At 36.1% G+C, this 12,711-nt stretch overlaps 1 protein-coding gene across 1 annotated transcript in view; it reads left to right on the top strand.

Moving 5' to 3' along the window:
• Positions 1-12,711, top strand: part of SLC30A7 (solute carrier family 30 member 7) — an 81,763-nt gene that overhangs the window by 52,308 nt on the left and 16,744 nt on the right. Inside the window, exon 9 of the mRNA XM_079915846.1 lies at positions 8,000-8,090. Coding sequence (XP_079771972.1) covers positions 8,000-8,090 — 91 coding nt within the window. The remainder of the gene's footprint in view (positions 1-7,999; positions 8,091-12,711) is intronic.

A 12,711-nucleotide genomic window follows, 5' to 3' on the forward strand; every position in this document is an offset into this window, starting at 1 on the left:
CGGTGGCTTCTCTTGTTGCAGAGCACAGGCTCTAGGCACGCAGGCTTCAGTAATTGTGGCACATGGTTTCAGTAGTTGTGGCTCGTGGGCTCTAGAGTGCAAGCTCAGTAGTTGTGGCACACGGGCTTAGTTGCTCCGCGGCATGTAGAATCTTCCCGGACCAGGGCTCGAACCCGTGTCCCCTGCATTGGCAGGTGGATTCTTAACCACTGCGCCACCAGAGAAGTCCTCTCTTCTTACTTCTTTTATTCCATTGTTTTTCCCCATTTCCCTCCCTCTTGACAGGGTATTATGAATTTTCATTCATTTTTCTTATTTATTTGCACCTTTGCTCTTCATGGATACATATGTGTCACTTAGTAATTTTTTTTTTACTTATATTGTTGGTGTGATTTTAGTTTCTTATTTATGAGAATATTCTTATTCATTATAATAAAGAGCCTTTATTAAGATAACAAATTGCACATCAAGAGCTGGGAATGTTGATTGCTTCTGCCTAAGTGTAATTAATTCTTTCTCACCTATACTTGAATAGAGAATAAGATACTTTTGCTTCTATTTATTGGAGATTCTTTTGGGGAAATGACTAAATTGAGGGGCTCTTTTCTTGTTTTGTTATTTAGCTGTTATTGTGAAGGGTTGAAAGTCATGTCAAACAAGGGATGTTTTACATTTTAATAATCTTCCTCTAGTGTTTGAAATTTTAAAATAGACTATGCATTCAGCAGACATATGTCAAGCACTTATTATATTCCATACACTGTGCTGGGCACTGGGAATTAAAAGAATATAATATGGTCTCTGACTCCAGAGGACTCAATCATGATGAGACTGCAGTGTAGTGCAGAGAGCTTTAGTCTTGGAGTTATCCCACCCAACTCTGCCACTTACCAGTGTGTAACAAAGAACAAGTTGTCTTAATCTCTCTGAGATGGTTTTCTTTTCTGTAAAATGAGGGGGTTGGCCTAAATGATCTCTTACGATCTTGCTTACATCTGTGATTCCAGCATTTTCTGAAAGTTACTTAAGGTTGTTGTGAGGATCAAATTGGAAAAAATTTATTAAATACTTTAAAAACTATTAAGTGTTGTCTAAACAAAGACATTACTATTTACTAACGACATTATTTACTAATGGTTTCAGTCCAAAGACCAAATGCATTAAGTGTTATAACTAAGTTCCAGAAGTTTAAGGAAAAGAGTGACCTTTTCATGACTTTGGCTCTTAAGTTCTAGGGGTATTTTAGGATATCTTACTGTCTCCATTATTGAGTAAAGTAGGTACTCTGTAAATATGCGTTGATTTAAACCATAGGTTTCAGAGACTCAGAATAATTATAAGGCGAACCACAATTCCTGTGGTTCTGGGTTATCTGTTCTGTATTAGGCTCATGAAATTCTGGGTTAATGGGTAATTGTTTTCTACTACGGAATCATTGTATTTGTGTAAATATGACTGCATATTTACAGCTTGTCATAGGACCACCATGTCTGAATGCAGAATACATTGCTTTGGGGGGCCAATTTTCTTTGTTTTTTTGGTCCACTAAACATTTTCGAGTATATGATATATACTAGACCTTCAAATTTATGGGTTCTTTTATAAAGTACAGCTGTCTATACACTTGTAGATTATAAGAACCACTGGTAATATGCAGGAGGACTTAAGCCCATTAGCCAATTCAAAAAAGTTGAATCAGTAATTATTTTTTAATTATTATTAATATTTATTCTCAGATCTAAGTAATAGTTTCAACTCTCTGAAATTTTTTATTGTTAATGATTATGATTATCACCAGTCTGTTCTTCAAAAGTTTTCATAATGTATACCCTTTTCTTTGGTTTGGTTTGTTTATAATTATTGCTAGATAATTTTATGTACTGTTGAAATGGTGAGACTCACTAAATATGCTGCTTTTGAAGTAAGATTTAGTATTTTTTCATTTACAAAGTTACTGGCAATAAAGAGTAATAACTGTTGCTTATTTAATCTGCTAACATTTAAGCTTTCATATTAATTTTAAGTGTATGATTGTAAATTTGATTTATCTTCAGGTTTTGAGGAATAAAACTATTACCATGTTTTACTGGTGAACTCATGTACCTAATGACTCATTCTTTTTATATATGCTAGGAAAATGCTATTTCACTGTTAAAGCTAGAATTGAGTTAGTCCACCAGAAGTGAACCTCTAATTGTTTCCAAATGCTTACTTTCTGGGTTTGGATGCAGCTCTAAGTCTTAGCTCAGTCAGGAATTTGCTGAGTTTGTCTTTTTCCCCATATCCTTTCATTATGGCTAGATAGATCCATGCTAAAATCTACTTTATGATTCCCTATTACAATAGTTAATCAGAAAAATATGGGCGTAAGCTCCTGAGCTAAACACAATTTTTAAAAAGCAAAAATAGAGTTTCTACAGGTTTCTTTTACATTTTTATGACCTCTGAGATTGTTATAGAATTGGCTTTGGTTCTAAATTGCTTATCACCATGTGATTTAGCAAGCACCTTTTTCTCCCCACCCCAGTTTCATAACCTAGTTATATAGCTCCTACATCTGAAATTCTTAACAAGATTTTAAAATTATTATTGGAGAAAATTAGTGTGATGCTTCCATGTGCTTTGGTGAAATGCTTGCTGCTGTTGAATGTAAATATTTTATTAAAATTCTACCTAAGTAGGCAACCATTCCAAATTTTATAGTATAACAAAATCAGTAAGAACCTGTTGGTACACTCTCTATATATTATTTCCTTATACATATCAGTTATATCTTTTATTTAGTTATTTTAAAATAGATGCTTGCTTCTAACGTTAATTTTATTATTAAAATATTTATCTGCATTATGGTTCTTGAATTGTGTTAAAATGAGTGATCTCTAAATTCTCTGTTAATTCTTTTTTTATAAATTTATTTATTTATTTTTGGCTGCGTTGGGTCTTCTTTGCTGCTCGTGGGCTTTCTCCAGTTGCGGCGAGCAGGGGCTACTTTTCGTTGTGGTGTGGTGGCTTCTCTTGTTGAGGAGCATGGGCTCTAGGCGCACAGGCTTCAGTAGTTGTGGCACGTGGGCTCAGTAGTGTGGCTCGCAGGCTCTAGAGCACAGGCTCAGTAGTTGTGGTGCATGGGCTTAGTTGCTCCGCGGCATGTGGGATCTTCCCAGCAGGGCTTGAACCTGTGTCCCCTGTGTTGGCAGGCGGATTCTTAACCACTGTGCCACCAGGGAAGTCCCCTCTGTTAATTCTAATAGTGTGTAATCTGTGATCATGGAACTTCACCAGTTCTAGAATCCTCAAACTAAGGGCCACAGGTGAAAGTAAACTTTAGGAGAAAAAGGGCCATACTAGTTGTTGTTATTGTTGTTGTTCTTACAAGGGAGTAGCAGTCTTTGAGAGGCAACACACGTGGGTTAACACAAAAATTTGAACAAAGGTTTGGATAAATTTGTAGATGGTTATTTTGGGTGACTTATTAAGAGACTGTATTAAGGGAATGTCTTTAATGTTTTAAAGCTGATCTCCTTAAGGATTATTTTAGATTGGACTCAACTCTTTTGTATTAATTGTGTTTTAGATCTTTGCAGGGAAAGCTAGACTAGCCCTAGGTATTCTAAGACAATAAATATTTTAAAAGTTGTTTGCAAGGTGATATTTTACAACTATTGCTTAAGTAATATCATTGCTCATATTGCATGTCTTGTTACAGTAGAGTCCATGTTCTCTTCTATTCCTTTTTCCCCCACTTTATTTTGAAAGTTATACTTTTTATTTTTAAAGGTATGTTTAAAAGTAAGTTGTCAACATACTAATAAAAAAACCGTTCACCAAAAGTTCATGGGAAGTGAAATTGGATACAGGCTTTTAATCTACAGTTGTTTTGAATTCATATGCCTTCCTCCAAATGGTGGGTCCTAAATAAGTGTTTGTTGCCTGATTTCCATTGATCTCTACAGGCTTTTTCAATAGTTGTGAATTCCTTTGAGGTAAGGCATTGTGTATTATTTATCTTTTTATTTCTGGTGCCTAGCACATGTCTGGCACATGGTAGGCATATAGTAAATGTTGACTTGAACTTTTCAAAATTGAGTTTGGAGTCAAAAGACCTGTTCTTATTATTCTAGCTCTCCCATTCACTAGCTATGTCCTTGGGCAAGTTACTTTGGTGCACTAGGTCTCCATTTCCACAACTCTAGAGTAAGATTCCATCTGATTCGAGAAAATCTGATGCCAAGCAAAGCATGTAGTGCTTAATTATTGCTTATTTCTATTGATTGTGTAATAAAATCCATTTGCAGGATTACCTGATTAGTAATAGATTAAATTCATTTGCAAAGTGTATCTTATTTGATGATGCTGTTGTGCATTGTTGTTGTTGCTGTTTAGAATGTAAAGGCAACTTATATTTTCTTTCATTTCCAAATATATTCTCTCTTCGTATTCCTTGTAGATTGACCTTTCTTTTTCTTATTGAATGAAAATAAATTAAAGATGGAAGAAATTGCCTAGATATTTAATCTACTTCCTTATTCTATAGATGAGAAAACTGATGCTCTGGAATGTTATACTATTTGCCTGAAGCTATTTAATGGCAGAATTAGAACCCCAAGTCTCATGATTTACATTTGAGTGATTTTCCACCTCAGATATCTCCAGATTATTAGGAGTTTCTTGAGATAAAGATTGGAGAAGAAATGATCAAAATAGCTAAATTTAGTGGGCACATGGAAAAACTTTTCTTATTGTCGGGGGGGTGGTGATGTGATGATTTGGGATATTGGGATTGACATATATACACTAATATGTATAAAATAGATAACTAATAAGAACCTGCTGTATAAAAAATTTTTTAAAACTTATTCTCAAACAGTTATTCTAGGGGAACCATTTTTGTGCCTCATTTTCTGAGAAGTACAATAAGGAAAGTAGGAAAACATAAAAATTGTGTAAATTAGATATGTAGAAACATTTAGTGACTGATCCTTTCTTTTTCCTGAGAAATGAGGATGGAGAGAGGAAAGAAAAAATGTAATGGTTGAATTATGCCTTATTATTCTACTGTGTTGTTTTTCTTTGCCTTTTTGGTAAATCCAGGGAGTCCTCACCTATTTAATAACAGCACAGTAGATAGAAACAGACACTACTCTTCAGGTTAGATGAAGGAATAACTGATGTTCTTTCACTGTCAAAATACTTAACCCCGATTCCAGTTGCTTTCCACCCATTTTTCCTCCAGTGTTAATATAGGTATCACAAATTTTTTACAGGAGCACAGAGAGGACATTTATACAGTTTGGAGGACAGTTTGGGATCAGGGAATATACCCTAAAAGGGGTGACACTTGAGATTTTAAAGAAGGAATAGAAGCCAGATTACAGGGCAGTTTAGGGACATTCTAGAGAGGTTACAGCATGAGCCAGAGCATGAAAGGAAAAACAGCAGAAAGTGAAGTACAAACATGATTACGTTTTAGAGAGCTTAAAATGTGAAGCAAAAATGATAGGAGGTGAAGCTAGAGGAGGGCAGATCAAAAAATATACCATGTGAAAGAGCTTACACTTAATCCGCTAGGCAGTAGGGAGCTCTTAATGGATTTTTTTTAAATGGGGAAGGAAGAGAGTCAGATACTGATTTTAGGTAGATTAGTCTAATGGCTTTGTAAAGAATGGTTATATTAGTTATCTATGAATGCATAAGAACTTAACACAAAAACCTCGTAGCTGAAATAACACACATTGTTATCTTTGCCTTGGTTCCGGAACCTAAGCGTGGCTAACTGGGCTGTGGCTCAGGGTCTCTAACAAGTTAACAGTCAAGGTGTCAGCCAGCTACAGTCATTCCAGTGCTCATCTGGAGGAGAATCCGCTTCCAAGCTCACTGAAGTGGTTGTTGACAGTATTGAGTTTCTTTTGGGCTGTTGGACTGAGGGTCTCAGTTCCTCTCCAGAGGCATCTCTCAGTTCCTTGCCCTGGGCCTCTCCATAGGACAGCTCATAGCGTGTCAGCTTTGAGCAAGCAAGTGAGAGAGCAAGAGAGGAGGGTGAACAAGATGGAAGCCAGAGTACTTTAATTTAGAATTGACATCTTGTCACTTTTGCCATACTTTTACTCATTAGGAGCAAGTCACTAGATCCAGCCCCACACTCGAGGGGAAGGGATTACACGAGAGCATGAACGCTAGGGAGGCAGGGGTCATTGGGATCCATCTTTAAAGCTGCCTATCACAGCAGGCTTAAGGAAATAAGACTAGAGGTAACGGGACCATTTAGGAGGCTGTTGTAATAATCCAAGTGAAGTGATATGGAGATTACTGTAGACATATGTAATAGAATGACAGGGAGGGGATGGAGTTTAGAAGTGTTTAGAATGTTAAGTCATGAGAACTTGGCGATTTAGAGCATGAGAGTTTTAAGGGAGAAGAAGCAATTAAAGGTGGCATCCAATTATTCTTGGCTCGTAAATCACTATCTGACTGAAGAATAATTTCATCTGAATGTGACTTAAACTCCTGTCTACATTGAGCTTTTATATTCATTACTGCTATTCTCTCCACACTTTTAGTTTTCTAAGCTTGCCCTTGGTGTTGCTTCCCTGGACACCAGTTTCTAAATATCTCAGTATCTCTCAGTATCTGTTTAATTTTCCTATTTGTTTCTCTTCCTGTTTTTACCCTCCCTATCCAAATACTTATCACTGTACACAAAGTATGGAACAGTCTCCTAATTTCTTCCCTGGGGCCTTTCCTTTCTTTAATCTAGATTCTAAAACGTCTAATATCTATGCATTTATCATTCATTTAACCAACAAGTATTTATTGTGGGCCCACTTTGTGACCAGCACTTTACTAGGCCTCCTTGGGAATATAACAGTGAACAAGACAAGCATTGTCCCTGTTCCTTTGTGTCTTCATTAATATCTTCTCTTTCTTTTCTGTCTGTCAGAAGTACTACTAATCTTTTAAGGTACACTTCACCTTCTACCTTCCTTAAAAGGTATATGTTTTGTTTTGTTTTGTTTTTATCTCTGTCTCCTATAGCTATAATCAGGAGGGGTTTTACTCTAGAAATATTGAGATACTACAAGTTTAAAAGAAAGAACTGGCTTAAGCTATTAAGTGGAATGAAGCTATTCTTGACCTTCCCTCTCAGTCTGCTTCAAGCAATAGAGCAGTGCCTCACCCCCTGACTCATTGGACTCCCCCTGGAGAGCTTTTAAAAACATAGATGCCTCAACTCTCCCTCAGAGGTTCTCATTCAATATGTTAGAAATGACAACAAACAAGACTCTAAGGTGAATTTGATATGTAGCTGGTTTAGAAAACTATTGCATTAGAGTCAGCCTCACCATTACACTATTAATTGCTTTGTGTGCATTTAACCATCCAAGTAGCCTAAAGCCATAATTTCCAAATACTGGTTGAGGACTAATTACATCAGTTCATACAGACCTTGGGGCCCTATCACAAGAGGTGCTGATTCACTAGATCTGTGGTTATATCCAGGCTTCTATTTTTTTTAATAATCAGTGAAAACTGATATATAATCGGGTTGGAAAAACACTGGACAAATGAACTTAATATGCTGTATTAATTTTTTTTGTATTTTCCTTAACAGTATTCTTCAGATAAATGAATGTAAATATTTGACAAACGTTAAGGACCAGTTGGCCATGATATGCTTTATAGATTATCCTTGAAGATTCTAGCCATTTGAAGTCATATTATAAATGATAGTTGAACGACTGCTGTGTTTAAATTTTAGATGCTCCAGTATTATTCAGTGGCGTGTTTATTGTTTCATACATTGATACATTTCATTTAGCTCTTTTACTTTAAAGAATAACTCATTTGTCCCATGAAAAATTTGGAGCAATGGCTGGATTCTTTTTCCTCATATTATTCTGACAAATCTTTGTTATATTCTATTGGGAGGTATATTATTACTTTCTTGCAGGATGGGATTGTCAGAATGTGGCTTTAATAAGTTTGATGTCTTCCTTTTCTATAGTGTTATTCCTCTTTTAAGAGAGTCTGTTGGAATATTAATGCAGCGAACTCCTCCCCTTTTGGAAAATACTCTCCCTCAGTGCTATCAGAGGGTAAGTTTCAAAGCTTCCAAACCATTGGGTTTTGGTTGTTTCCAAGCTGTTAGGGGTTATAACTTTTATAAATATGGGTAGCATGTGTGTATAATTTAGTATTTCTGCCAAGACTGAATGCTGACCATGAATGCCATTTATATGAACCAGAATAAAATCATTGGAAAATATTGAGCTTCACTAAAGAAAATGTGGTAGAAGTTGTCCTCATCTAGAAATCAAGCAGCTCTTTTAAAATATAAATATAAATAGCAGATGATATAAGCATTTCTTCAGCATAGATTTTGTGAGCTCCCCTTTTATGCCATATATTCTTCTAAGGTATTAGGGGTGTAATGGTAAATAAGGTAGTCAGGGTCTATCAAAGAATTTATGGTCTGGTGGGAAAGCACAGGCACTAAACAATAAATAAATAAGAAAATATCAGTGATGATTACTATAATAGAAATAAAACAAAGTCATGTGAGACATGGATGGCTATGTCAGATTTATCCAGGAAGTCATATTCAAGGAAATTGAAATCTTGTTGACAAGAAGGAGCCAGACATGAACATCTTGGAGAAGAGTGTTCCAAGCAAAGGAAAATGCTAATGTGAAAAGTTCTATGACTGGAACTAATACTAAATTAGGAAAAAAAAAAAGCCATTGTGGCTGAAGCATAATAAAGGGAAGAGTGGCTGGAAAGGCTGGGGAGAATGGCAGAGACAGATCATATAGAGGTTTTGGTCTTACTAAGAGGTTTAGATTTAATTCTATTCACTGGGAAGCATTAGTAAGCTTTTAGGCAGATAGGGTGTCACAAAATGTAAGTTTTTAAAAGCTTATTCTGCTTGCTATTAGAGAATAAACTCTAGGGAGAATGAAAGCAAAGAAAACCAGTTAAGAGGCTGTTCTAATCTGAAAAATCATGGCCTGGACTACAGTGGTAGAAGTGAAAATGGAGCTAAGTAGATATTTTGGATAAGTTTTTGGAGATGGATTATATTAGCAGAAGGGAGAAAAAGTGTTGAATCGCAACTAGGTAGATGCTAATACCATTTGTTGAGGTTGATGCAGGTGTGAGGGTGGAAAATCCTCCCAAATCAAGAGTTCTATTCTGGATATGTTAAAAATGAAATGCCTACTGTACATCTAGGGGAAATGTCACTCAAGTGGTTGGATATGCAAATCTGGAGTTTTAGGGACTGATGAGAACTAGGGGGAGTTTGAGTCATCAGTATATGACTAGCATTTAAAACATTAGGATTATGTGAGGTTACCTTGGGAGGATTAAGCTCTAATCTTTAGGTCAAGCTTCCACTCCAGATTTAGAGCACAGGCAGGAAAGCCAGGAATGGGAGCTGGAAAACCCAGAAGAAGTTGAAGGAGGAAGTAATCAACGGTGCCAAATATTTCTGTGAGGCAATTACAGTAGGAACAGAGAAGTGACCATTGATTGGGATCATGAACAGCATTAATGGCCTTGATAAAAGCATTTTCAGTAGAGTTTGGAGAAAGCATGATAATAGTAGATTAAGGAGAAAATGAATTGGGGAGGTAGAGATAGTGGTTACAGTCAACTTTTTTTAAGAAGTGTTGTTAAAGGGAACAAAGAAATGAGCTGATAGCTTGGCTGTAGATACAGTAACAGTGGTGAGGGAATTTGTTTTTAAAATAAGATGTTTTAAAACAGCATCCCATAGAACTTTCCCCAATAATGGAGATGTTCAATAATCTACATTTCCCAGTATGGAAGTCACAAGGAACACGTGGCTGTTGAGCACTTGAAGCTTAATAATTTGAGCTATAGCGCAACTAATTTTTAAACTTCATTTCATTTTCATATATTTAGTCACATGTGTTTAGTGACTTCTGTATTGCACAGTGCAGTTCTGGAGCCTGTGTGTTACAGGAAGAAATTGATGGTATGGTAGTGAAGCAGGTTACTTCACTACCTGCTGAAGGAATGAAGGTCTTGAGAAGGTGAAAAAGGAGAGAACCCAAAGCACTATGGAGGAATTAATTGTAGATAGGAGCCAGGGGTACTGTATCCCCCAAGGGAAGACAGAAAGTGCTGAAAGAGGTGAGGGCTGACTGGTGGATTCGGTGGTGCAGGATAAGGGATTTTCTGTGTGCTTCTATTTTCTCTTTGATTTACAGGGCAGAGTAATCATGCAGAGAAATTAGAAGACCAGAGGAGAAAAGAGAAGGTATAGAATAGTCCTTTTTGAGGTAGGGAAAGTGAAGTGCTGCCCATTTGACATTTGTGGTTTTATGATTTTAAGGTAGGACCAGTCAGCATAGTTGTGGAAGAGAAAGGGGCAATTTATTGAACGCCTACTCTAAGCTGGTCCCTATATTAAGTGATTTACATATATTGTTTCTTTTCTTCACATTAACCATACAGGGTAAGTTTCATCTTCCTTTCCCTAGGAAAATTGAGTAAAATTGATGTTTGAGGATTTAAGTAACTCATCTAAAGTCACAGATGGTAGTGGCTGAATCTGGATTTGAATCCATATCATTCTGGCTTTAAAAGCTCATGCTCTTTTTGTTAAACCACACGGTCCGAGCAGGAAGAGCGACACAGATTTTCATCTGTAGCTACACTTTCCCCACTTTTTTTAATTCGAGTAAAGTTAATGCCAGTTTCTATAAGACTCATTCCTTAACTTATGCTTTAGGATAACTGCAGGAATGTGCTTGTACTGCTATATCTATGGAGGTAGAAGAAATCTGTTCAATCAGGGTGTTGTTTCCCTAGCAGTATACCATTTCCATTTAGAAAAGTGTGGAGGGATATCAGGTTCAAACCACTGTGTCATCAGAGTCCTGAAAGAGGAAGAGGAAGTGCACCTTGACCTCTTTCCCTAGTAAAAGCAGTTTTTTTAAAGGGCACAATGGTTATTGTCTCACATTTCCCACCAAGTGTCTTGGAGCTTATAGAAAGTGATCCTACAACAAATTCTGATAAAAATAAATATTTTTGATAAATATAAGTTCAACTTTTTCTTAATTGACAGCCTAAATAGATTACTTAAGAATCAGGGAATCTCAGAATTCAAAAAGATCTTATTATTCATTTGGCCCAGACTTCTATCTGTTGGAAGAATCTCCTTTGCGACATTCAGTTGGTCATTCGGCTTCTTGACTATTTCCAGGCATCGGTAGTTAGCCCCTTCACTGAGTAACCTCTTTCTCTTTTAAATTGCTGTAATTGTTATAAAGATCTTTTTAACTTCTGGTTTCTGATCTTAGTTCATCTCCTCTAGATCTATACAGAGATATTGAACAATAGCGGTGATTTGGACATCTTTGTAAAGATTTTCCTGATCTTCAAGGGAATACATCTAACGTTTTTTCCTTAAGCGTTTTCTGTACGTTTTGGGTAGATAGCTTTTATTAAGTTAAGGAAGTGTCCTTCCAATCATAAATAGGGGTTGAATTTTATTAAATAATTGTAATGCTTTTATTGAAATGACTATGTGGTTTTTCTCCTTTGCTTCACTAATTGAAGAATAAGAGTAATAGAGTTTCTGATGTTTAATCTTTCCCTCTTGGGATAAACCTAACGTAGTCATGATATGTTATTTTTTAATATACTGTTGGAGTTAGCTTATTTAATTCATAAGAGAAATTAGCTTATGATTTATTGTCTTTATCTGGTTGGGGATCAAGATTATTTCTTATATGAGATAGCACCTCTTTTTTATTTTCTGGCAAAACTAAGAGGTTATGTTAAGTTTCTTGAAAGTCTGCCCTCTGGGACTGGGGGTTGGGGGGGCTTTATGAAAGAGAACTTTTATTACCTTTTCAGTTTTTAATGGCCCTTTTATATCTTCTGGTTTTTTCTTATATTACAGCATTTTCTGTATTTCCAGAAATTTATTCATTTTTGTCTAGATTTTTGAAATTGTGTTTTTTGTTTTTGCTTTTCTGATTTTATTATTTATTTTTTCCAGCTTTAGTGAGGTAAAATTGATAAATGAAAATTATGTATATTTAAAGTGTACAATATGTTGTTTTGATATACATGTACATTGTGAAATGACCATGGAACACTTCATGAATTTGCATGTCATTCTTGCACAAGGGCCATGTTAATCTTCTCTGATCGTTCTCATTTTAGTATATGTGTTACCAAAGCAAACACCAAAATTGAATTTATATTCATTTTATATACATACATGTACCATTTACTGAGCAATTACTTGGGCCAGGCTTAGGTCCTTACAGTTTTAGGTGCTGAGGATACAAAACATAAAAATCGAAAATAAATCCCTGCCTTTATTGAGCTTGCGTTCTGCCAGAGGAGACAGGCAAGAAACAATATAAATAACATAGTAATGTAGTGTGCGACATTATATGCTGAAAAGTAAAACAAACCAGAGAAATGTAAAAATAAAAGCATTGTAGTTTTACATAGAATAACAGTAGAAGGGCCTCCTGAGAAGATGGCATTTGAGTCAAGACCCAAACAAAGTAGGCCAGGCAGAAATCTGGAAGGAAAGACACTCCAGGCAGAGGGAATAGCAAATGCCCTGGGACAGGAGTGTGCCTGACTTTTCAGAGTGGTGAGGAGGCTTCTGTAGCTGAGGAAGAGGGAGCAAGGGGAGGAGTAGTAGGAGATGAGGTAAATAAG

Source organism: Stenella coeruleoalba (assembly GCF_951394435.1).
Source record: "Stenella coeruleoalba genome assembly, chromosome: 1".
NCBI lineage: Eukaryota > Metazoa > Chordata > Mammalia > Artiodactyla > Delphinidae > Stenella > Stenella coeruleoalba.